The following is a 26,871-nucleotide window of genomic DNA, read 5'->3' on the forward strand; positions in this document are numbered from 1 at the left end:
ATGGCCAGAACATGGTAATGAGAAACAATGGTAAGACATGAGGTTGAAGAGGCAGGCAAAGGTCAGATTATACGGGATCAGTAGATCACCTTGACAGCTATCAGAAGTTTGAGTTTGATTCTAAAAGTGAAGGAAAGTCAGAGAGATTTGAGAAGAGGAGCATGATCTATGTTTTTAAAAGATTACCTAGGCTGCTGTGTGGAGAATGGACTGTGGAAGGCAAGAATTGAAGCTAAAAGACTAGTTAGGAGACTACTATGACAGTCTAAGAGATGACATCTAGGTTGCATTAGCGGAAGAAATGAAAAGAGACAAATTTAGAATGTGTTATTCCATAGAACTGACATGATGATATAATTTTACCGTTGGAGTTGATGCAGGGGAAATGGAAAGAGAAGAATCAAAGATAATTTTCAGATTTTTGGCTTCAGCCACTAGATTGCTAGTAGGCCATTTACTAAGATGGGGAAACTACGTAAGAAGCAAGTTTGGAAGGAAAAAAATCATTTTTTATTGTGAGTAAATTAAGTCTGAAATGTCTGTCCAAACTCTAAATAGATTTCAAGTGGGTAACTGGATGTGTAAGTCTGGAGACACAGGAGAGGGTAGAGTTGGTGCTATCAACTTAAAAGTCATAGACACTGAGATGTATTTAAAGCCATGGATTATGATAAAATTCCCCAGGGTGGTTTCTCAAACTGCATTTTTTTGACCTATGAGTCATGGAATCAAGTTTAAGTTGCAACTAGCATTTAAAAAAATGAAATAAAAAAATTTAAACTGAAATCAAAGAGTAAACATTGTCTATGAGACTTTTATTTCAGTTACATTTGCAGATATTTATAGAACAGTTATACAGAATATATTTCTTTTCTTCTTCTTTTTTTTCTTTTTAAAATAGAAACAGTGGCTTGCTATTGTTATCCACGCTGGTCTTGAACTCCTGGGCTCAAGTAACCCTCCCGTCTCGGCCTCCCAAAGTGCTGAGATTACAGGTGTGAGCCACCACACCTGGTCCAGAATCTATGAATCTATGTCTTACTGTGGCAAAGCAGACAAAAAGACTGAAAGACCCCTGACCTAGAGAGTAGTAGAGAAAAAGGGGATACACTCCAGCTAAAAGGTAGAGACAACAAAAAAGTAAAAAGGGAGTTGCCAGTGAGGAAAAACATTGAAAGTATGATGTCACAGAAGTCATGAGAAGAGGTATTTTCAATGGAATTATTTTTTTAAAAAGCACAGAGATTATCAGTTACCTTGATAAGACCGTCTTAGTATAATGATGGGGACTGAAGAAAGACATGAGGGGAGGAAAAGGAGGCAGCAGCTTTTAAAAAGTGTCACATTCAGAGTTTTTTGGCCCTTCCTACTAGGAGTTATTTTTATGGAATTTCAATGCTGAAAGTTCTCTGGTCGTGCTTGCCAAATGGTAAGATTTAGACATGGAAGTAATTAACCAAATTCCACCTTGGAATTCTCTCTATAATATAGTTCTATTAAGAAAACATTTTCATTTTTATTGATACTAGTAAACACAACAAAATTCTCTACATGTAAAGATCACACTGATTCAAAAGGAAGTATATAATCCAAGACAAAAAGAGTAACAAAAACGCAAAAAAGCTCAAGTGATTTCCATTTTACTTCAAGTCATAGTAAAATCATAAAAGACTGAAAAAAATCTACCTCTGTGATAAACAATGAAAAGCTGTTCTCCATGTCCTGCCATTGACACCACAGGTCCAGCAAGGCTGAATACCTCTTTCTGAACCCCTCCAATAGTAAACAATCGAAGAAGCAGGGCACTAGTTGCGGCAGCAGCCCATCCTTGACCGAGACATATGGCTTCGATATCCTCATTCTGAGGCAAGTCTATTATCCACTCTTTGCTTGAATCCCAAGAACTAAAGTGCAGGCAGTGAAGCTTGCTAAAAATTAAAACAAGACAAAAACAATCAAACTTTCATATGAGAGAGAGAGATATATATAAAATAAGTAATCATGATATTCAACTACAAAACTAAATAGTTTACTTTCTATTACACACGGCATAAGAAGTTGCTTTAAAAAAGTAATTATGAAATACCCTTAAAATGAAATATATTATCTTTCCAGCCTTTTTTCTTTGCACATACATATATGTAAGTTATTATTATATGAAATGGAGTTTTGCTCTGTCACTCAGGCTGGAGTACAATGGCATGATTTCTGCTCACTGCAACCTCCAACTCCCGGGTTTAAGCAATTCTCCTGTCTCTTGCCTCAGCCTCCCAAATAGCTAGGACTACAGGTGGGTGCCACCACATCTGGTTAATTTTTGTATTTTTAGTAGAGACACAGTTTCACCATGTTAGTCAGGCTGGTCTCAAACTCTTGACTTCAGGTCATCTGTCTGCCTCGGCCTCCGAAAGTGCTGGGATTACAGGCATAAGACACCGTGCCCAGCCTGAAGGATACGAATTTCAAGTCACATAGAAGATAGAGTAAAATCCATGAAGTGTATCAGTACTATAATCAGCTGAAGAAGGGATCAAGAGAGGGCAATCTCTTCATTAACAAAAAGCTGAAAAAATATTTTCTTTTCTTTTAAAAAGAAAAACATTCTGCACCCATTGCTTTCCCATCATAATTTTTTTCTTGACATCTATCTACCTATTTATTTACCTACCTACTTATCAAAACATGTAAACATCCAAAACACATTAAGTAGAAAAAGCAAACGGGTGACTAGTACATTTTTTGGTTTGTTTTTCCGGTTTTTTTTTTTTTTTTCCTTTCTCGAAGAGAGATTTTAAATCTAATCCATAGTGACAGAAATGTAGATTAACAGTTGGCCAAGGCTAGGGTTGAATTAAGTGCAAAGGGATATAAGAAAACAATTTCAGGTGATAAAGACACAATGACAAATATCTAGACTAATAGTTGGCCAAGGCTAGGGTTGAACTAACTGCAAAGGGATATAAGAAAACATTTTCAAGTGATAAAGAACATTCTATATTTGATTGTGGTAGGGGTTATGTGTATATACACCTTTGTGAACTCATCAAATGGGTGCATTTTATTGTAAATAAATTACATTTCAATAAAGTAAATTAAAATAAGGGAGGTTCAAATAGAAAGAAATCTGGAAGGATACATATCAAATTGTTAATAACAGTTATATCTGAGAGTAGAATTCTGAGATGAGCTTTCATTTTCTGAAACTTCTATACTGTATACTGTTTTTTTTTTCCTCTACAATGTATGTATATTACTCTTACAATAGCAAAAAAAAAAAGCACTTAACAATGTAAAAAAAATCCCATCTCTTGCATTACTAACCATGCCATGTCATTTTGCTATGTAGTTAGAGCGTGTAATGAGGGAACCATTAGGGCAAAAACAGACATATGTTCTGAGGTATTTTGGGTGTGCTGGTGTTTGTACCAAACTCTTCTGAAATTTCATACTACAAAAAATAAATTTTGTTTTATTAACTTTTTGTCTTTAATTTCAACAACTTTATCTAACAGTTTAACAGTGCCAAATTCTTCCTAAAAATCTTGAGTTTACCTTGCTAGTTCATCAGTGCTTTCACATGCCAACAAAATAGCTTCGTGGGAAAGATCTGCTATTGTATAATTCAAAGTGTTTGATAAGTGTGTTGCATGGTGTATGGAGAAATCATGGAACTCCACATCTATGGCATTGTCTTGCTCATCATTATAGCAGCGAATAATTCCAATAGAGTTCCACACCTACAAACAGGTAAGATTAAATATAAGTCTGAGAAAAACTGAAGCTCCTAGAATCAGTAAGCCACAGTAGTACAAATTAACAAATATTATAATTAAATCTGTATTAAGATTTAGGTTTTGGGAGCTACTACATCTCATCTATCTCTAAATAGTTTCTGACAGGAGTCATAATACTGGAGCTACAATTACTTATTATTTTCTTCATGAGAATAAGATACATATATACTTATTAATTAGCAAATGGAGTATTTAATAATATTTAAAAATAAATTACATGACTGTTCCTTTAAAAGTACATTACAGTTGGTCTTTGAACAACCAAACCATTAAATTCCTCAAAAGAAACATTTCAAAAATTGAGTTTTCTTACAAATATGAATGCAAATAACAACAGACTTTTTTCCTATTCTAACTAGTTATTCTATGATAAAATAAATATATACATTTTAAGAAAACATAATTTTTTTTTTTTTTTTGAGACAGAGTTTCGCTGTCACCCAAGCTGGAGTGCAGTGGCATGATCTCGACTCACTGCAACCTCTGCCTCCTGGATTCAAGCGATTCTCCTCCCTCAGCCTCCTGTGTAGCTGTAGTTACAAGTGCGTGCCACCACATCCAGCTAATTTCTGTATTTTTTTTAATAGAGATAGGGTGTTTCACCATGTTGGCCAGGCTGGTCTCCAACTCCTACCCTCAAGTGACTCGCCCACCTTGGCCTCCCAAAGTGCTGGGATTACAGGCGTGAGCCACCACGCCTGGCAGAGGCAACATAAATTGATACCACTTGGAAATCTTATCTTGCACTGATGTCCATTATAGGCTCATACTTGGCCCTAGAGTTTCTAATAAAATTAGTGCCAATATTTTATTTAATATAACTATAAATAAAATAAAATTGTATTTAATATAACTATAAAATATTGACACTAATAAAAAAATTAAGACCTATCACTTGATGACTACTGATAACAATAAAAGGTTTTATTAATATTAATCACCACCCTCAATCTTTACATAAAAATTTATGCCAGGCCTATACTTTTAAAAAGGCAAAATCCTCAGAGTAGAAAACATCATATAACCAACACAGAAATACTAAACTTTTTTTTTTTTTTTTTTGAGACGGAGTCTCGCTCTGTCACCCAGGCTGGAGTGCAGTGGCCGGATCTCAGCTCACTGCAAACTCCGCCTCCCGGGTTCGGGCCATTCTCCTGTCTCAGACTCCTGAGTAGCTGGGACTACAGGCGCCCGCCACCTCGCCCGGCTAGTTTTTTGTATTTTTTAGTAGAGACGGGGTTTCACCGTGTTAGCCAGGATGGTCTCGATCTCCTGACCTAGTGATCCGCCCGTCTCGGCCTCCCAAAGTGCTGGGATTACAGGCTTGAGCCACCGCGCCCGGCCCAGAAATACTAAACTTTTTAAGAGCTCAGGCCAGGCGCGGTGGCTCATGCCTGTAATGCCAGCACTTTGGGAGGCCAAGGCGGGTGGATCACAAGGTCAGGAGATCGAGACCATCTGGCGAACAAGGTGAAACCTCATCTCTACTAAAAATACAAAAATTAGCCAGGCATGGTGGCGGGCACCTGTAGTCCCAGCTACTCGGGAGGCTGAGGCAGGAGAATGGTGTGAAACTGGGAGGCGGAGCTTGCAATGAGCTGAGATTGCACCACTGCACTCCAGCCTGGGCAACAGAGCGAGACTCCATCTCAAAAACAAAACAAAACAAAAAGAGCTCAAACCTAAGGCAAAAAGCCAATATATTCATTTTGTCTATTCATGAAATATATATTTAATGTGTACTGTATCATACCTTGTTCCAAATCCTAAGAACATATCAGTACACAAAACAAAAATCTTTATCTTTGTGTAGCTTACATTCTGGTGGGTGGTGGGGTGAGGAAAAGGGGCAGATATTTTCCCCCATAGTACTTACCACCTTCTAATATACTATTAGTTGCCTTCTAAGAAAACACCTCCTTACTAGAGTTTTGGAGTCAGTATAATCTTCTATATAACAATGACTATGAAGAATAAGGTTTGAAAGTATTGCCAAGAAACAGTGCAAGATAGTAATATTTACTTATGTTCATTTAATGTCATTTTGGAAAGCAGAATTTTATTTAACGTCATTTTCAATAAGGTTGAAACAAGATTAAAACTGTGAACTAACCATAAAATAAACTAACCACAAAACTATAATCAACCAAAGTGCTCCAGGCTACTTAATCAAAGTTTTAAAAAATATGTTTTATCCAAAAAAATTACCTATAGTAAGAAAAAAGTGCTGAAAACCTTCTAATAAGTTAAGTGTAGATCCAAGGCTTACCATGAATCTGTGAGTGAGATGCAAGGGTGTAGAACCCGACTGAAATGGCTTTTGCCTGGGAGTTGGCATGGGTCCATCATAAAATGGCCTTTGGGATGTTACAAGTGGTAGATTGTGAATGCTGCCTTCCTGACCATCTTCCTCCTCCTCTTTGAGAAGACTAGAACCAGTTTTTAGCATTGAAATATCTACAACACAAAGGATCATAATTAAGGGAATCACGAATACCAATGATTTGTAAAAAGGAAAGCATATGGAATCTAGTAACTTTTTCATTCATATGCAATGACACTGACATGCTATTTGCCTCTTTCACTGTGTTAAAGAGATGCAGTGATGGTGCAAAAGCAATGGTGGGTAAAATTCCTAGTGCCCTGGCACCAATCAAGGCAGGGGCACCTAACTGTATTAGTCATTACCGCATTGTTAACCGCTACTCACTTGCAGTAAAAATATTAATTTTATTAAATCTTGACACTTACACAGTTTTTTTTTAAAGTTGTGTGCTAAAATGAGAAGTGTGATGGCTGTCTTAAAAAAGTACTTATGCAATTATTTGAGTTGTAAGCTGAACTAAGTGATTTTTTTTCACAGAACACTACTTTTACTTGAAAAACAAATGCCAAATAAACTATGGTTATGCAGAATTGGATCTTTGGCAAACATTTTCTCAGAAATGAATGAAGTGAGCCTGTCAATTAAGAAAAAATAACTGGCAGGATTTGTTGCCAATGACAACATTTGAGCTTTCAGGCCAGGCGCAGTGGCTCACACCTGTAATCCCAGCACTTTGGGAGGCCGAGGCAGGCAGATCACTTAAGGTCGGGAGTTTCATGTTGACCAGCCTGGCTGGTCAAATATAAAATTTTGTATTTTAGTCTCTACTAAAAATACAAAAATTGTATTTTACGCCTGTAATCCCAGCACTTTGGGAGGCCGAGGTGGGCGGATCACGAGGTCAGGAGATCGAGACCATCCTGGCTAACATGGTGAAACCCCGTCTCTACTAGAAATACAAAAAATTAGCCGGGTGTGGCGGTGGGCGCCTGTACTCCCAGCTACTCGGGAGGCTGAGGCAGGAGGATGGCGTGAACCTGGGAGGCGGAGCTTGCAGTGAGCGGAGATCGCGCCACTGCACTCCAGCCTGGGCGACTGAGCGAGACTCCGTCTAAAAAAAAAAAAAAAAAAGGCCGGGCGCGGTGGCTCAAGCCTGTAATCCCAGCACTTTGGGAGGCCGAGACGGGCGGATCACGAGGTCAGGAGTTCAAGACCATCCTGGCTAACACGGTGAAACCCCGTCTCTACTAAAAAATACAAAAAACTAGCCGGGCGAGGTGGCGGGCGCCTGTAGTCCCGGCTACTCGGGAGGCTGAAGCAGGAGAATGGCGTAAAAACCCGGGAGGCAGAGCTTGCAGTGAGCTGAGATCCGGCCACTGCACTCCAGCCTGGGCGACACAGCGAGACTCCGTCTCAAAAAAAAAAAAAAAAAAAAAAAAAAAAAAAAAAAATATTAGCCAGGCATGGTGGCACATGCCTGTAATCCCAGCTACTCAGAAGGCTGAGACACGAGAATCGCTTAAACCCGGGAGACTCTGTCTCAAAAAAAAAAAAAAAAAAAAAGAGCTGGGCACAGTGGCTCATGCCTGTAATCCCAGCACTTTGGGAGGCCAAGGAGAGTAGATCATTTGAGGTCAGGAGTTTGAGACCAGATTGACCTACATAGTGAAACCCTGTCTTTACTAAAATACAAAAATTAGCCGGGCATGGTGGCGGGCACCTATAATCCCAGCTACTCAGGAGGTTGAGGCAGGAGAATCACTTGTACCCAGGGGACAGAGGTTGCAGTGAACTGAGATCACGCCACTGCCTTCTAGCCTGGGTGACAGAGCAAGACTCCCTCTCAAAAAATAAAAAAAAGAAATTTGAGCTTTCAATTAAAAATTAAGATATTGGAAAGCCTCTATTTGCCATTATGAGCTTCACAACTTTCTAATACTTAGAAACTGCTGATGAGATTGGTAACAACACTAGCATATATAATTTATAGGCAGGTGCTATGACTCATGCTTGTAATTCCAGCACTTTCGGAGGCTGGGGAGGGAAGATCACCTGAGGCCAGAATTTCAAGACCAGCCTGGGCAACAAAGCAAGATTCCATCTCTATAAAAAATAAAAAATTAGATGGGCATGGTGGCATGCATCTGTAGTCCTAGCTACCCAGAAGGCTGAGTGGGAGATCTGCTTGAGCCCAGGAGTTCAAGGTTATACTGAGGTGCATACCACTGCACTCCAGTCTAGGTGACAGAGCAAGACGCTATCTCTAAAAACAAAAATTAATTAATTAAAAACAACATATAATAAAAAACAAAAACAAATACTTTATATTAAATAAAAAGTGTCAAAATAAAGATCTATAAACTTCAGTGAACCAATATTATCAATTCATATGTTACAAAATTAAACATGATTTTAAAAAATCCATTCAACATTCAAGTCAGATCAATGAATTTTTTTATTTTGTTTTATTTTTTTCTGAGACAGGGTCTTGCTCTGTTGTCCTGCCTGGAGCTCACTGTTGCAATCATGGCTCACTGCAGCCTTCACCTCTCAGCCTCGAGAGATCCTCCTACCTTAGCCTCCCAAGTAGGTGGGACTACAGGCACACACTACCACACCTGGCTAATTTTTAAAGTTTTTTCTAGAAAGAAGGTCTCACTATGTTGCCCTGGCTGGTCTTGAACTCCCAGCCTCAAGCAATCCTCCTGCCTGGGCCTCGCAAAGTGCTGGGATTACAGGTGTGAGCCACCATTCCCAGCCAGACCAATGAATTTTAACATAATAGAGCTGTAAGAGTTCACTGAAGTTTTCAGATTACCTTTGCAAGTAATCTTTAGGAAATGATCATCTTCTGAGTCTTGGTGCAACATCAAAGAATATCCACAATTAGTTGAATGTGCTATTAAAAGATTTCTTAAAATACTTCTCTCGGCCGCGCGCGGTGGCTCAAGCCTGTAATCCCAGCACTGTGGGAGGCCGAGATGGGCGGATCACGAGGTCAGGAGATCGAGACCATCCTGGCTAACACGGTGAAACCCCGTCTCTACTAAAAAATACAAAAAACTAGCCGGACGCGGTGGCGGGCGCCTGTAGTCCCAGCTACTCCGGAGGCTGAGGCAGGAGAATGGCGTGAACCCGGGAGGTGGTGCTTGCAGTGAGCTGAGATCCGGCCACTGCACTCCAGCCTGGGCGGCAGAGCGAGACTCCGTCTCAAAAAAAAAAAAAAATACTTCTCTCTTTTCATATTACATATTTATGTGAGGCCAAATTTTCTTCATACACTTGAAACAAAAACAATGTATGGCAATAGACTTAATCCAGAAGATGAGAAAATCCAGCTGTCCTCTATGACAGACATTACAAAGATTGCAATGCCACTCTTCTCACTAAATTTTTTTTGTTCTTAATAAAAAAGTATTCATGTTTACGTGAGTTTATTGTTATTTTTAAGTGAATAAATATTTTTAAATTTCTGAATTTTAATTTCTAATATGTAAATGACAATAGACATAACTCTATATAAATAAATGCTCTCTGAAGGGTCCTCAAAATTTTTTAGAGTATAAAGGCTACTGAGACCAAAACATTTGAGGACTGTTGTTCTATAAACTCTATATGACTTTAAACAGCACAACATAGCACTGCACATTGGCATTTTACTTGATAATGTTCAAGTGTTATTTTAGCATGTGAGTTGTTACAATAAGCACTCTATTCAAAGATTTTAAATTACCATCTCAATTTCTTTAACAATACAATACTATTCAGGTTATCTATTACTTCTTGAGTTAGCGAGGTAGTTTGTGTCTTTCAGAAAATTCGTCCATTTCATTTAAGTTGTTAAATTTATGGGCATAGTTATTCATAATATTTCCATTATGCCTTTGATATTAATAGTAGCGCTGCCATACAGACAAATAATGTGAGTTACAGCTGTAATGTTAAATTTTCTAATAGCTATGTTTAAAAAGTAAAAAGAAAACAGCCATAATGTTAATAATATAGTGCATTTAAAATACATATTATCATTTCGACATGTACTATGTATACAAAATTTTCCAGGAGTTTTACATTCTTTTTTTCATATTGTCTTCAAAATCTGGCTGCACTCCATGGTAAAACCCCATCTCTACTAAAAATACAAAAATTAGCCAGGTATGTTGGCGTGTGCCTATAATCCCAGCTAGTCAGGAGGCTGAGGCATGAGAATCACTTGAATCCCGGAGGCAGAGGTTGCAGTGAGCCAAAATCACACCACTGCACTCCAGTCTGGGTGACAGAGAGAGATTCCGCCTCAAAAAAAAAAAAAAAAAAAAAAAAAAAGTCTGGTTGCACTCATAACATATCTCAATTTGAACTAACCACATTTCAAGTGCTCAACAGCTACATGTGGCTAGTGGCTACTACATATTAGATAGCACAAATCTACAGATCTATAGTGATGGCCCACCCCTCTTTCATTCTCTATGTTAGTAATTTATGTCTTCTCTTTACTGATCAACCACGATAGATATTTATTAATTTTATTGATCTTTTCTTTTGAGATGGAGTCTTGCTCTGTTGCCCAGGAGGGCATGCAGTGACGCGATCTCAGCTCACTGCAACCTCCGCTTCCTGGGTTCAAGTGAGCCTCTTGCCTCAGTCTCCTGAGTAGCTGGGATTACAGGCATGCATCACCACAGCCAGCTAATTTTTGTATTTTTGTAGAGACAGGGTTTTACCATGTTGGCCAGGCTGGTCTTGAACTCCTAACCTCAAGTGATCTGCCCATTTCAGCCTCCCAAAGTGCTGGGATTATAGGCATGAGCCACCATGCCCAGCCTTATTGATCTTCTCAAAGAACCAGCTTTTGGTCTCATTGACTTTCTCTATAGTTTGTTGTCTTTTTCTGTTGTCAATTTTGTTGAATTTTGCTCTGCATTATTTCCTTCCTTCTATTTGCTTGGGGTTTAGTTTTCTCTTTTTCTAGTCTGCCACAACAGAAGCTTGGATTATAGATTTGAAACCTTTTTAAACAAAGTCCTAATGCTATAAAGTTTCCTCTAAGCACTATTTTAGCTACATTCTACAAATTCAATAATGACTTTAACAGTGTTAATAAAAAATCCAAAATATTAATCAACAGGATAATCACATGCACAAAGTCAAATTCTTACCAACTGAGTTTTCATCATCTTCTAGGATGTGACTTCGTTGTCTAAGACGACCTGAAGCCATCATGAGGTCATCATCTTCATCATCATTTATAATCCCTTTTGAAAAAGAAGGGATCTCGACTGCATTGTCATTTAGAAAATCACCAGTATTACTCATATCATCACCATCAAAAAGATCATTGTAATCCTTTTCCACTCTGCTAGATACCTTGAACAAATTAATACAAATTATAAAAGTGAATGATTTAGAAAAACTCAATTACTAAAACGGTAATCTTTTAATATGCACCTATAAATTCTACCAAGTAGCAAACTCACTGAACAGATAAGAATAATTAGTAAATGTATTTATAAGAATTGCATTTATATTTACACGATAAGACCCAGTTCTTATTTCAAATGCCTTATAGTCTGGGGATGGGATAGGAGTATAGGGACTGACATGTAAACAAATATGGTATATGCCAAAATATAAAATAAGATTTTATTCCTCAGAAGTCATTTCCCAGCAAAGTCACATTAATATGATAAAGTTCCTATAAAGTCTCTCATATTGTAAGACATGCTCTCATTTACTTTTATTTTGAACAAGATACTGCATAAGATACATTTTCTTTATCTCAGTTAAAGTTACTGTTTTGATACTTATAAAAATAAAGTGATAGAACCAATAGAAAAACAAAGAAGGCAAAGAAATTCTACATAAAGCCCTGGCATGGTGATTCACACCTGTAATCTCAGAACTTTGGGAAGCCGAAGCACGTGGATGGCTTGAGCCCAGGAATCCAAGACCAGCCTGGACAACATGATGAAATCTCATCTCCACAAAAAATTAGCCAGGCATGGTGGCATGGGTCTACAGTCCCAGCTACCTGGGAGGCTGAGGTGGGAGGATCACCTGAGCCTGGAAGGTCGAGGCTACAGTAAGCCATGATCTCACCACTGCACTCCAGCATGAGTGACAGAGTGAGACCCTGTCTCAAAATAAACAAATTTTTAGATCACTTTAAAAAGTGAAATGGTAAGCAGATACACTGGAAAGATCTCAAGTTACTCCTATAGGATGAATAAAAACAGTACAAATGTTAAGCCAAAGGAAATTTATAGTTTGGTATAAAAGTCTAATAAGAACACCATTAACAGATTAAAAAATATTACATCATAAACCTTTTATTTTCATTCATTCATTTATTTATTTATTGACAGAGTGGAGCCTCGCTCTGTTGCCAGGCTGGAGTGTAGTGGTGCGATCTCGGCTCACTGCAACCTCCGCCTCCTGGGTTCAAGCTATTCTCCTGCTTCAGTTTCCCAAGTAGCTGGGACTACAGGCGCGCGCCACCACGTCCAGCTAATTTTTGTATTTTTAGTAGAGATGGGGTTTCACCATGTTGGCCAGGATGGTCTCGATCTCTTGTCCTTGTGATCCGCCCATCTTGGCTTCCCAAAGTGCTGGGATTGCGGGCATGAGCCACTACGCCCGGCCTTTTTTTTCTTTTTTGACACAGAGTCTCACTTTGTCACCCAGGCTGGAGTGCAGTGGCATGATCTTGGCTAACTGCAAACTCCATCTCCCAGGTTCAAGTGATTCTCCTGCCTCCGCCTCCTGAGTATCTAGGATTACAGGCCTACACAACCACACCTGGCTAAGCTTTGTATTTTCTGTAGAGATAGGGTTTCACTATGTTCGCCAGGCTATTCTTGAACTCCTGACCTCAGGTGATAAATCCACCTCGGCCTCCAAAAGTGCTGGAATTATAGGCGTGATCCACCATACCCAGACCGTCATAAACCTTTTAAATGGAAGTAAACATAATTGTGCTCTGAAAACTGATGTTTAATAAAATGAGATGAAAAGTATTTCTAAATCCATAAATTGAAAAATACTTCATATGAGTAAATTAATAACTAAGTGCTATAAGAAGATATTTAACCAATCCATTTATAATCCTAAAAGTTTACATACTCAAGTTGGTAAAAAACTGTTTTTAGATTTTCTTATTAAAAAAACGGGGAGGAGGCCGGGCGCGGTGGCTCAAGCCTGTAATCCCAGCACTTTGGGAGGCCGAGACGGGCAGATCACGAGGTCAGGAGATCGAGACCATCCTGGCTAACACGGTGAAACCCCGTCTCTACTAAAAAATACAAAAAACTAGCCGGGCGAGGTGGCGGGCGTCTGTGTTCCCAGCTACTCGGGAGGCTGAGGCAGGAGAATGGCGTAAACCTGGAAGGCGGAGCTTGCAGTGAGCTGAGATCCGGCCACTGTACTCCAGCCTGGGCGACAGAGCCAGACTCCTTCTCAAAAAAAAAAAAAAAAAAAAAAACAAAAAACGGGGAGGTCAGGCGTAGTGGCCTATGCCTGTAATCGTAGCACTTTGGGAGGCTGAGGTAAGTGGATCACCTGAGGTCAGGAATTTAAGAACAGCCTGGCCAACATGGTGAAACCCCATCTCTACTAAAAATACAAAAAATTAGCCGGGCGTGGTGGCAGGTGCCTGTTATCCTACCTACTTGGGAGGCTGAGGCAGGAGAATCGCTTGAACCCAGGAGGTGGAGGTTGCAGGGAGCCGCCATCGCACTCCAGCCTAGGCAACAGAGGAGACTCTGTCTCAAAGAAACAAAATTTTTTTAATGGGGGACTGTGCCTCATATTTATGATGAAGGCGATAAAATGTTCACAGGTGTGAAATTAGCCCAGCTAATTTTTGTATTTTTAGTAGAGTTGGGGTTTCGTCATGTTGGCCAGGCTGATCTTGAACTCCTGACCTCAGATGATCCACCGGCCTCGGCCTCCCAAAGTGCTGGGATTGCAGCTATGAGTTACCGCGCCCAGCCAAGAATTTTTTTCTGAATTCACTTTTTGTGTTTACCAATGTTACACATACATATATATTAGTTGAAAAGTTTTACAAGGTGTGCCATGAAAATAGCCCTCTCCACAGCCCCAACTTACTTCTCTACAGAATAAATCTTTCCAGCTCTTTTAGTTGTTTCTTTGCTACTTCTTCCATACCTGTAAATCATATTCTAGCAGAATTTTTTTTTCACTTTTTTTTTTTTTTTTTTTTTTTTGAGACGGAGTCTCACGCTGTTGCCCAGGCTGGAGTGCAGTGGCGAGATCTGCAAGCTCCGCCTCCTGGGTTCACGCCATTCTCCTGCCTCAGCCTCCTGAGTAGCTAGGACTACAGGCGCCCGCCACCGCGCCCGGCTAATTTTTTGTATTTTTAGTAGAGACGGGGTTTCACTGTGGTCTCGATCTCCTGACCTTGTGATCCGCCCGCCTCGGCCTCCCAAAGTGCTGGGATGACAGGCTTGAGCCACCGTGCCCGGCCTTTTTTTCACTTTTAATCACTGTGTTTAATAGATCCTATTAACTTCTATCTATGGAAGATGAGGATTTGGTACCCTTTCATAACCACCCCAACTGCCATGCTTGCATGTACACTATTCTCCGACCCCAATTCTCCCAATATAGATAGATACATCCTCCTTGTGGTTCAATCAATATACAGTATTTAGGTTAGTAAGCTCATGCAAATGTTATTCATAGCTGAATAAAAATAATAGCCAACACTTTTAAAGTACGTCAAACTTATGAAGTGTGCTAGACACTGTTCTAACTATATGTAATTCACTTAATCCTCCCAATAACCCCAAGTGGCTGGCATTATTCCTATCTTTTAACAGATATAGTATACTATGATCACTTGTCCTTTCTTTTACAACTTTTTGTTTTCCCTGGAGTTAAACTCTCTCTTTACATCTTTTCTCTTAGACAAATTTGCCAAAGATGATTTTCCCAATCTCCTGCCTGAAACGCATAACGCTGGCTGACAATGTTCTGAGAACCTAGTAGAACTGAGATGGTCATTTCAACACTCAAGTATCTAATCTTTCATTTAATCCTCTGTTTTCAGTACAGTATTTCCCCCTTACCCAAGACCATTCAACTGTAACCAGTGTCCCTAGACCAAGGACAGTCTATTTCATCTTTTCTAAAAAAACAAATCTCCAACATTCTGCCAGAATGCATGTGAAGACAGGGGAGGGCAGGTACTCAGCTTTGAACACATATGTTGAAACTAGAGGACTCTACTTGTTTATTAAATCACCTCTCCTGTTTTCGGCCCCACTTTTAGAAGTACCTAGTGCTACCAAATTCTGAATCTCTGGTGATTCAGTGAGGCAAACTGAGTAGCACCTCAGCTTCCAGAAACTAGTTTTAGAATTCAACTTTTTGAGAAGTTGAAGTGAGTTTCCAATCATCCTTCTATTCTCTAGCCTCCCTTTTTTAATTTTTATTTTTTAGATGGGGTCTCACTGCCATCCAGGCTGGAGTGCAGTGGCATAATCATAGCTTGCTGTAGCCTCAACCTCCTAAGCTCTAGTGATCCTCCCACCTCAGCCTCCTGAGTAGGAGCATAAGACTACAAGCACACACCACCATACTTGCCTAATTTTTATTTTTTGTAGAGATGGGGTCCCACCATGTTGCCCAGGCTGATCTCAAACTCCTGGGCTCAAGATATCCTCCCAAAGTGTTGAGATTACAGGTGTGAGCCACTGCAGCAGGGCTCAAAATTATTTTTATAATCATCCCTTCAACTGTCTTCTTAAACCTTATGGGATTATGCATTCAAAAAAATGCCTTTAGAATAGTCTTTGTGGGAGTTCCAGGAGGGACAGATATAAAGGCATGTATTAAGTCTGCAATCTGTAATCAGAAGTCTAAACTAAGACTTGAATATAAATAGATACATCTACTAGGCAGGGTGAATAATGAACAAAAGCAAGAAGGTATAAAACAAGGTGCCTGTTTAAAGTTGCTCAGTAAAGCTGTTTGGCTAAGCACAGGAGGTGTATGAGTAGTTCTAAGAGTTAAGGCTAATTCAGAGTAGATATAGTTTGCAGGCCAAACTGAGATCTGATACAAAATAGTATTTAATGAAAGGTATTCCTTGGAAAGGCATTATATACAGAGAAAAAAGTTTCTTAGTAAAATACACTTGGGAGACATCAGGTTGAACAAGTAAGAAGTTTTCTTACTATAGATTACTACTCAGAATCTACTATAGTAACATGAAAAGTAATTTTCCAAGAAAATAAGGCAGTTTTGTGGTGTCTTCCAAATCCATATGATCACAGAAACATTTTGGAGAAACCGTTGTACCCTACTTCTTTTTACCTTACTGCTTGATGTCTTTCCACTGGGGTCACAAACATTCTCTAGAAGCCCTAGATTTCCTTCTGCATCAGTATATGATATTCGACCACAAGTAGGATGCCATGCCAGACCACAAATTGCATAACCTTTCTCATGTTTCACCCTAAAAATTAAAAAGTAGTTTCTAAAAATACTGTCAAGAAAAATATATACTGTACATTTCTTTAGGTAAATTTTAGTAAAGATTAAATGACTTTTGACAATAATTTATAAATAATATAAATTTAATTATATTTTCATTCTGACAATCTGATGGCAAATTTGAAATGTTTCGAAATAAAACAAATACAAAACTAATAAAGATGAGCAAAGAAGAGACAAAAGATATACTAAATCATACCTTTCCATGCAGTCTTTGGTTTCCACATTCCAAACTATAATTAGACCATTAATACTACCTGCAGCTAAATATTGCCCACAGGGAGACCAGGTTACTATATTGAGGGTCTGTAAAGAAAAACAGTCAATAAATAATGATTTTGTAAAATTTCAAACTAAATACTCATTTTATTACCAAATTCAATTTTCTTTACATTTTTTTTTCAAGAATTTGGAGAGCAATCAACCAAATTCAAATGTTTATATCCCTGTTCTATATTATTTCTAATTATATTTGATACACAAATGACAAGACAAAGTTTGCTTTTTTTCAATTTTATAACTTTATTTGATGTATTTGACGATCAGCGATCAGTTTCTCATCCACACTGACTGTCTGTAGATTTTTGAAAGTGGTAACAGGTACATAGGTAACCAAAGTATAGAGCTTATTTGGTGAATCTTCATCTTCATTACGTTTTCTGGACAGCCGCACACGGATTCGGTATGGGACATTCCTTATTCCTCTGGCCCAGACAGCTTTGTTGAGCCTAGTATCAATGCGCACATCTGGAGTTCCCATCTCCTTCATGGCAAATTTCCGAATCTCTCTGAGTGCCCGAGGGGCACGCTTCTTGAAAACCACTCCATGGATGCGCTTGTGAATGTTGATGGTGTATTCTCGGGTCACCATCTCGTTGATGGCAGAACGGCCCTTTTCCTTCTTGCCACCCTTCCTTGCGGGAGCCATTCTGCCGGGTCCAAGTTGGAAAGGAAGAGCCGCGAGGTATTGTAGAGTTTGCTTATTTTCTAACCTTATTTTTCAATAATATTCAAGTATCACTATCAGCTATTACTTTATCATGAAAAAGTTATACTGGAACAATTTTATTTTATTTTTAGAGTCAGGATCTTGCTCTGTCACTGAGGCTGCAGTGCAGTGGCAGTGGCACCATCATTATTCACTGCAACTTCCAACTCTTGAAGCTCAAGTGATCCTCCTGCCTCGGCCTCCCAGGTAGCTAGGACTACAGGCACGCACCACTACACCTGGCTAATTTTTTAGTATTTTTTTGTAGAAATGGAGTCTTGTTTTGTTGCCCAGGTTGGTTTCGGATTCCTGGCCTCAAGCAATCCTCCTGCCTCAGTCTCTCAAAGTGCTGGGATTACAGGCATGAGCCACTGTGTCCAGCCACTGGCACAAGTTTCAAAGCAAAACCTAAAACCTAAAAAATGTTATTATCCTAGAGAGACAATTCAAGACATTCTCTTAGCATTCACAACCAAGATGAAGAAAACTAGTAAGTGAACTTTAATAAGCCATTGATGACCTACTGGGCTTACATTTCCTTAACTGTAAACATCTGTGCATGTAAAAGAAAGAGAAAACAGACCAACAACCTTTCTTGCTCTAAAATTTCAGAGTCCATGATCACAAGTCTCAGTGAAACTTACTTAACAATAAAAGCTAACTACTGATAGCTTTAGAATAACTTGTGCAAATACGATGCAAGGGTTAAATTTGACTTCTTATAATAAAGACCTATTTCGTATCCAGTTATGATTAAATGAAGAAAGGATGAGTTGTTAGAAGATGGACCACATACAACAGCCAGGAGTTGTTTTCCAATTCAATAATATTTAACTGCAACTGTATTCAGGCAAACTATGCATTAACTGCTCCTTACAGCCCACTGAAAGTGTCACTTTATAAAACCTACCTGAGAGATGAAATTATCTGAAAGATCAAATTGATGACTCCAAGTTTCTCTTCTATATAGCTTAACAGATTTTTCCACAGGAATTGCCAGTAACTATTAGAAAAGATAAACAACTTAAACAAAAGTTTACATTAAACTGAACTTGAAGACGGAAAAAGACACAAAATTCATTCAGATAAATTTACAAGACATAAAAGCAAATTAGTTTTTATTGTTTCTGTTTTTAAGAGACGGTGTCTCACTGTGTTGCCCAGGTTGGTCTTCAACTCCTGGGTTCAAGGGATCTTCCTGGCTCAGCCTTCTAAGTAGCTGGGACTACAGGCATACACCACTGTGCCAGGCACAAACCTGTATTTTAACTGGCAACTAATGAAACTCAGAATATTACTTAAAACTTCATTAAGCAAAAAATAGGTGATAATTTGTCATGGGAAGAGAAAAAAATAAAGGTGATCACTCTATTGCTTGCACCAAAAAATGGAGAACTTGTAATTACTAGTACTTTTAGTAAGATCACTTTTTCCCCCCACCAAAAAATGGAGAACTTGTAATTACTAGTACTTTTAATACAATTACTTTTTTCCCCCACCAAAAAATGGAGAACTTGTAATTACTAGTACTTTTAATAAGATAACTTTCTGCCCCCACCAAAAAATGGAGAACTTGTAATTACTAGTACTTTTAATACGATTACTTTTTTCCCCCACCAAAAAATGAAGAACTTGTAATTACTAGCACTTTTAATACGATTACTTTTTTCCCCTCCAAAAGATAGTCTTGCTCTGTCACCCACACTGGAGTGCAGTGGTGTGATCATAATTCACTGAGCCTCAAACTCCTAGGGTCAAAGGATCTTCCTGCTTCAGCCTCCCAAATAGCTAGGACTACAGCCCAACTAATTTTTTTCCTGGTGTGTGTGTGTGTGTGTGTCTTTTTTTTCTTTTTTTTTTTTTTAGAGATGGGGTCTCGCTGTGTTGCTCAAGCTGGTACTGAACTCTGGCCTCAAGTGATCCTCCTGCCTCAGCCTCCCAAAGTGTTGAGATTACAGCGTGAGACACCGTGCCTGACCTTCAATACTACTTCTTAAGGAATCTAGGCCCTTCTAATTTAAAAATTCCTCCCATTTGTTGGTGGAAAATAAAGACAGAATCCTTCAAATATCTTGAAAAACAAGAAATGTATCTTCTTATGCATTCTTCTAAAGAAACTGATTAGTAGAAAAAACTGTGTATTCATTCCATGATTATCCAAAAAACAATTAGTAATATATAATAAAATCTTTATTTTAAATAATTTTCAATTAGATTTTTTTGTAAGCAAAGAAAAAAATACACACTACATTTCCTTGAGCTCAATTATCACTTTACTCTAGAATGTACATTGTTAAAAGTTCACATGGGCTAGGTGTGGTAGCTCAGGCCTATAATCTCAGCACTTTGGGAGGCTGAGACAGGCAGATCACTTGAGCTCAGGAGTTTGAGACCAGCCTGAGTAACATAATGAGACCCTGTCTCTACAAAAAATAAAAAAATTAGCCAGCCATTGTGGGCGTGTGCCTCTAGTCCCAGCTACTCGGGTGGGGGACTGAGGTGGGAGGATGTAACTGAGTCCAGGAGGCAGAGGTTTCAGTGAATCATGATCATGCCACTGCATTCCAGCCTGGGCAACAGAGTGAGACCATGTCTCAAAAAAAGGAAAGAAAAAATAATTTTAAAAGCCAATTGTGTGTGTGTGTATATATCTACAAAAGAAAGAAAAACAAACTGTATATTTATATATATATATTGCCCAGGCTGGAGAGAAGTAGTGCCATCTCAGCTCACTGCAACCACTGTCTCCCAGGTTCAAGCAATTCTCCTGCCTCAGCCTCCCGAGTAGCTGGGACTACAGGTGCACACCACCACGCCTGGCTAATTTTTGTATTTTCAGTAGAGGCAGGGTTTTATCACGTTGGCCAGGCTGGTCTCGAACTCCTGACCTCAGTTGATGCACACACCTCAGTCTCTCAAAGTGCTGGGATTATAGGCGTGAGCCACTGTGCCCGGCCACCAACTGTATACTTTTTATGTACACTGTCTGCTCATGTCTTTGCTTATCTTTCTAATGGGTTTTTACTGATTTGTAAGAATACTTTGCATACTATGGAAATTAGCTGTGTTTTATTGTTTCAAACTTTCTTCCCCAGTTTGTCATTTGTACTGTGACTATAATATTTTGTATCATGCAAAATTATTTACTTTTTGTATGATCTACTTTTATTTTCTGAAAAATTTCAAAAGAATAGAAAAGTTGAAATAATAATATAGTAAATACCTATATACAAACTCATCATGTGGAAGAAAGCTTCCAAGATGGTCCTCAAAGATTCCCACTTCCTGGTATTCATATCCTTGTGCTAATACGTTTGCTAAATCTCCTTTTCTCTACCTTTATATACACTAACTTTCCATATACATTTGGGTCTATTTATCTCTTTAACAGGTATGTGTCTATTCATAACTCAATAGCAAACTTTTAACTCTCATAACTTTATTATCTGATTGAATTAGATTATTTGCAACACTTCTTTTTCAAAATTTTTCATTTTCCACATGGATTTTCTCATTTTTTTAAGAAACCAATTGTTTATTTTCTTTTTTGAGATAGAGTCTTGCTCTGTCACCGGGGCTAGAGTGCAGTATTGTAATCTCGTCTCACTGCAACCTCCGCTTCCCGGGTTCAAGCAGTTCTTATGCCCGAGACTCCCAAGTAGCTGGGATTACAGGTGTGTGCCACCACGCCCAGCTAATTTCTGTAATTTTAGTAGAGACAGGGTTTCGCCATGTTGCCCAGGCTGGTCTTGAACTTGTGGCCTCAAGTGATCCACCTGCCTCAGCCTCCCAAAGTGCTGGGATTATAGGCATGAGCCATCAAACCCGACCCAATGTTTATTTTCCATCAACCTTATTTCCATGTTGCTTCAGAGCCTGTGCAAGAACAGCTTAAGATCACACAGTGGTTGTTCCTATGCATTCAGTGGTCTGAGCAGTGGGGAGCCACAAACCAGTCCTCCGTGGCAGGCTGAGCACACCAGTTTTCAGGAGGAAATTGCTAAATAGGCACAGAGGGCACCTGCACACCTTCAGACCAGTCTGCAACCTCAGGTTGAGGAGTACCGAACTCAGGAGTTGGAGCAGTCCATTCACCCTGAAATTCCTCCTGGGTCACAGCCTTTTTAGCAGCAGCCTGCCCTTCTTTTTCAATCTCTTCGGGAACTCTATAGAAGTAGAGATCAGGCATGACCTCCCACAGGAAATGGTGCCACGCATGTGAACTTCCTGGATCGGCATCCACCACATCAATCCCACTGAGTGAGCTCCCTTGCTGTTGCATGGGATGGTAGTGTCCACACAGCACAGAGGAAAATCTGTGCGACACAGAGCAATAGTAGGTAGGTTAACATAAGTTGCCTCTGTGAGAGGCTGGTATTCAGCCCTGGGATTAGTCATTTTAAGAAGCTGTGGCTCCTAAAAGACTGCCTGGATCTGGTTAGTGAAAGTTCCAGGAGTGAAGCAGCCAGCAACTGGAGTGACTCCAGTGGCAGCAGCAAACTTTAGCATGGCCCTCTGGCCAGTATTCCCGGATGATATGAGACTGACGTCGGTAGGGTTTTCAACAGCAACAGTGGCACAAGCTCCCAGCAGAAGCTTCTCCCAGGTCCTCTTCAGATTAATGATGTAGATGCCGTCACTTTTTATTTTATAGATGTACTGTTCCATCTGGAAGACAAAGCTGGTGCTACCTAAGTGGGTTCCTGCTGCAAGGAACTTAAGGACATCCTCCTCCTTCATTTGCAGGACATCGAGGGTTCTAGACATTGTGAAAGTTTCCCTTTAAATTATGATGAGAATCCAGAATATCATATGGACCCTTCTCTGGGTAGCATGGAAAGCCCACATGGGCTTTAGAATCAGCTCAATTTGGTCCTCCCAGACATCTTATTGGTACTTTTATTTTATTTTATTTTGTTTTCTTTTTTTTTTTCTAAGAGCCTTCAGATAAGATATTTTTATTTTTGAGGCAGGGTTTTGCTCCATTGCCCAGGCTGGAGTGCAGTGACAAGATCATAGCCTACTGCAGCTTTAATCTTCTGGGCTCAAGTGATCCTCCTGCCTCAGTCTCCCAAGTAGATGGGACTACAGGAATATGCCACCACACCTGGCTAATCTTCATTTTTTTGTGTAGATAAGGTCTCACTATGTTGCCCAGGCTGGTGTCAAACTCCTGAGCTCAAGCGGTTCTCCTGCCTCAGCTTCCCAAAGTGCTGGGATTACAGGCATGAGCCACCACACACAGCCTGGTATTTTATATGTGAATGTTATCAAAACTATAGATTAATTTAAGGAAAAACTGACATCTTTATTTATATCAAAAATTCCTTTCTAAGAGTATATGTTTCTATTTATCCAAGTCTTCTTTTACTTCTCTTGGTAGCATGTTAAAATTTTCTTTATATAGATCTTTCACATTTCTTATACATTTAACCTGTTACTGTATCTTTTTCAGTGTAACAGTAAATGCATTATTTTTCCTACATACTTTCTAAATGGCTATTGTTTGTATACAGGATAACAATCCTGTATTTGTATAACAATCCTGTATGCAAACAATTTTGCTTCTAGTTATCTTACTAAATTTTCTTATTATTAGTAATGATTTTCTTCCCCAGTTGATTTTCTTGGGATTTACTCATATATAAACATTTCATTTGCAAATAATGAACATTCTCTTTCTTCCTTTCAAATTTCTCATATTTTTCTGTTGTCTAACTGTATCAGTTAGTACCTCCAAAATGTTAGGTACTAACAGTGAGAGTGGACATAATAAAACTGTCTCCAGAGTTGTTCCATTAAGTATGAATGTGAAGGAAAATATAAAATTCATTAATTCATGCAAAATTTATACTTTAAAATGAATCCTGATAAAGTTCAAATGTTTCTTAAAGCATTTCAATACTAATTATTTGGCTTGGTACTCTAAAATTTATAATCCAAATTTTTAAAGTTTTTTGACAATTAAAAAAACTATTTTTACATTCAAAGTTGAAAAGGACTGAATAAAACAAAGGTTAAAAAATAAGAATCATGCCGGGCACGGTGGCTCACGTCTGTAATCCTAGCACTTTGGGAGGCCAAGGCGAGTGAACTGCCTGAGCTCAGGAGATCGAGACCACCCCGGGCAACACGATGAAACCTCCTCTCTACTAAAAATACAAAAAATTAGCCGGGCATGGCAGTTTGCGCCTGTAATCCCAGCTACTCGGGAGGCTGAGGCAGGAGAACTGCTAGAACCTGGGAGGCAGAGGTTGCAGTGAACCGAGATCGCGCCACTGCACTCCAGCGTGGGCGACAGAGTAAGACTCTGTTTCTAATAAAAAATAAAAATAAAAATAAAAATAAGAATCTCTTACCTTCCCACTTTTCGGCTGCCAAGCAAGTCTGCAGATTGATTTTGCATTTATCACATCGTTGCATTTTTGTAGCAGTGGCCAACTAATAGCACATGTCTAATTGGTAAAAAAAGAAAATGTCTTTCCCTTTATGAAAATTCCTCCCCCAAAATATATGCAGAACTGAATATATTTAAATGCTTCAAATTAATATATATCTCAGAAAAATGCAACTTAATGTACCTTAATTATAATACTACCTGATAATCCTAAACTGCTTTAAGTCCTTCAAAGATATGAAAAGTACAAATCTTAAATAACTAGAGTATTTTCTGTGCAGAATAAACAAATGATATACTTACTGAATAATCATACACACATACACAAAACCCCAATATGTGAAATTCTTAGAATGACTACAAAAAAAAAAAATTCAAAGGTCTACTATAAAATGTTAAAGTATCAAAGTCGGTTCTTTTAAATAGCTCAAGAATGAAGGGAAGGAACTGTGGATATTAAGGCATTATTTGTGGAAGATATTTCTTTAGTCAATTACATTCATATTCTCCCTAGAAATGCCAAGCCATCTCTGACTGTCTTGGGAAGACTTAACTGTTCCCTCTGTCAATCTGGAGAACACCTCATTTCGTACCTCCTTTAAAACCTTTATTAGGCTGCATTTGAACAAATTGTATATGTGACTCTCCAAATCAAGTGTGACCCATAATTTTTTATCCCTAACTGTCTAACCCAAGGCCCAACGCATGGTCATTACATTACAAATATAAAATAACTGAATTTATTCCCTTCATTTACAAAACTTAGAAAGTTAAATATAAGATTATCATTTCCCTTGTGATTAGGTACAAATACAATTTACTTTGACACTAGATTACTGTGGACTTCGATCACAAAAAGTATTTAATGGTACCAAAGAAAACTCTAAAGAAAAGCAATTATTAATTTGGTCCAGTAATATGACATATAACAATTTATTACAGGAATGGGCAAAAAACTTTAAATTTAAATTGCTGAGTTTACCTGATCTGAAATTTGCCACACTCTGACAGATCCATCACAACTAGCTGATGCCTGCAGGAATAAACAACACATTTCTCTATAGTCATAGCCATAATACCACACGGAAAGTGGTTCAATTAATTAAATCAAAAAGCCCTTTTATCAACTGGGTGAAATTTCCTGCTAACTCTCTTCCTGAATAAAATAAAGCTTGAAAAGTTAGAGTTAGCAGAAAATTTTTTAGATAGTAGGAAATATATTTTTAAACATATTCAGGAAAAACACAAAAAGAGAAGGAAAAAAGAATTACCAGAAAGATGTCCTTAGGATCAAAGGAAAGACTTAAAACAGGGGCATCATGTCCTCGAAATGTTTTCTGTTGGCTGCTATCCATCACATCCACAATTTTGACTAGAAAATCACTAAGAACAAAAAGAGTAACGCAAATGAATAAATGCTAATACAAAGGCCTCTCCTAGGCCGGGCGCGGTGGCTCACGCCTGTAATCCCAGCACTTTGGGAGGCCGAGGTAGGCGGATCACGAGGTCAGGAGATCGAGACCATCCTGGCTAACACAGTGAAACCCCGTCTCTACTAAAAATACAAAAAATTAGCCAGGCGTGGTGGCGGGCACCTGTAGTCCCAGCTACTCAGGAGGCTGAGACAGGAGAATTGCTTGAACCCAGGAGGTGGAGCTTGCAGTGAGCCGAGATCGCGCCACTGCACTCCAGCCTGAGAGCAAGACTCTGTCTCAAAAAACAAACAAACAAACAAACAAACAAACAAAAGAAAAAAAACACCTCTCCTAAAAGCTATGATCCAAATATTTCTTCCTCTTCTTTTTTTTTTGAGATGGAGTCTTGCTCTATCACCCAGGCTGGAGTGCAGTGGTGCGATCTCAATTGCAACCTCCGCCTCCCGGGTTCAAGCGATTCTCCTGCCTCAGCCTCCCAAGTAGCTAGGGTTACAGGTGCACATTACCACGCCCAGCTAATTTTTGTATTTTAAATAGAGACGGGGTTTCACCATGTTGGTCAGGCTGGTCTTGAACTCCCTACCTCATGATCTGCCCACTTCAGCCTCCCAAAGTGCTAGGATTAGAGGCATAAGCCTGTCCAAGTATTTCAAAATCACAAGAGTAAATGCTGTAATTTCTTTATAGCAGCTTATAAAATTTGGCACCCAAATTTAATGACTTACCTTTTAGTTTTGCTCTATAAATATGCTGAAAACACAAGTCAAGATTTCCCATTATGCTAAAATACAAACACTTCCTAAGTGGCTTCTTTAGTTACATCTTAAACTTCTATTATTTGCTAATCTAATTATAGCTACAACCATTTTTAAAAGTACTATACCTTTCACTTCACCTCAGCAATTCAACCAATTATATTGTTTTCCTATGACAAAGAAGCATCAAGAGAAACTCCAAAATATTCTGACTATATAGTCCAAGTTCTAACTAAAATAATTTTTTTTTTTTTTTGAGATGAAGTTTCACTCTTGTCGCCCAGGCTGGAGTGCAATGGCATGATCTCAGCTCACTGCAACCTCTGTCTCCCGGGTTCAAGCAATGCTCTTGCCTCAGTCTCCCGAGTAGCCAGGATTACAGGTGCCCGCTACCACGCCCAGTTCATTTTTGTCTTTTTAATAGAGAAGAGGTTTCACTGTGTTGGCCAGGCTGGTCTTGAACTCCTGACCTCAGGTGATCTGCCCGCCTTGGCCTCCCAAAGGGCTAAGATTACAGGCATGAGTCACCACGCAAGCCCTAAAATAATTTTTTAAAATTTTGCATCAAGCTATGCTTTCGGTATTATAAAATAGGCCATCTGCAGAGCAGTACATTTCTTTTCTTTTCTTTCTTTTTTTTTGGGCGGGGGACAGTGT

General features: G+C 38.9%; 2 protein-coding genes across 10 annotated transcripts in view; both read right to left on the reverse strand.

Annotated features, from left to right (window-relative positions):
* The window catches only part of WDHD1 (WD repeat and HMG-box DNA binding protein 1), an 86,059-nt gene that overhangs the window by 40,127 nt on the left and 19,061 nt on the right, over positions 1-26,871 (reverse strand). For 5 of the 9 annotated variants that reach the window (XR_012415808.1, XM_045396446.3, XM_005561308.5 and 2 more), the window contains 10 exons: positions 25,295-25,406; positions 25,006-25,056; positions 23,986-24,081; positions 18,537-18,629; positions 16,838-16,944; positions 16,459-16,600; positions 11,277-11,484; positions 6,064-6,251; positions 3,553-3,737; positions 1,687-1,928 (listed from right to left, as the gene is read on the reverse strand). Coding sequence is in view for 8 of the 9 variants with exons in the window: in XM_045396446.3 (XP_045252381.2) it covers positions 1,687-1,928; positions 3,553-3,737; positions 6,064-6,251; positions 11,277-11,484; positions 16,459-16,600; positions 16,838-16,944; positions 18,537-18,629; positions 23,986-24,081; positions 25,006-25,056; positions 25,295-25,406 (1,424 nt within the window). In the remaining variant the exon portion in view is untranslated. The remainder of the gene's footprint in view (positions 1-1,686; positions 1,929-3,552; positions 3,738-6,063; positions 6,252-11,276; positions 11,485-16,458; positions 16,601-16,837; positions 16,945-18,536; positions 18,630-23,985; positions 24,082-25,005; positions 25,057-25,294; positions 25,407-26,871) is intronic. The other 4 variants (XM_073997428.1, XM_073997429.1, XM_045396447.3 and 1 more) reach the window with 3 other exon arrangements.
* On the reverse strand, positions 17,141-17,597 carry LOC107130419 (large ribosomal subunit protein eL31-like). Its single transcript, XM_045396452.3, has one exon. The coding sequence runs from the start codon at positions 17,564-17,566 to the stop codon at positions 17,153-17,155; it is 414 nt and encodes a 137-aa protein (XP_045252387.2). The 5' UTR covers positions 17,567-17,597; the 3' UTR covers positions 17,141-17,152.

This window comes from Macaca fascicularis, chromosome 7, assembly GCF_037993035.2.
Source record: "Macaca fascicularis isolate 582-1 chromosome 7, T2T-MFA8v1.1".
In the NCBI taxonomy this organism is placed as follows: Eukaryota; Metazoa; Chordata; class Mammalia; order Primates; family Cercopithecidae; genus Macaca; species Macaca fascicularis.

Coding starts and splice junctions, on each gene's coding strand:
- LOC107130419 (XM_045396452.3), bottom strand. CDS start 17,566: ATGGCTCCCGCAAGGAAGGGTGGCAAGAAGGAAAAGGGCCGTTCTGCC.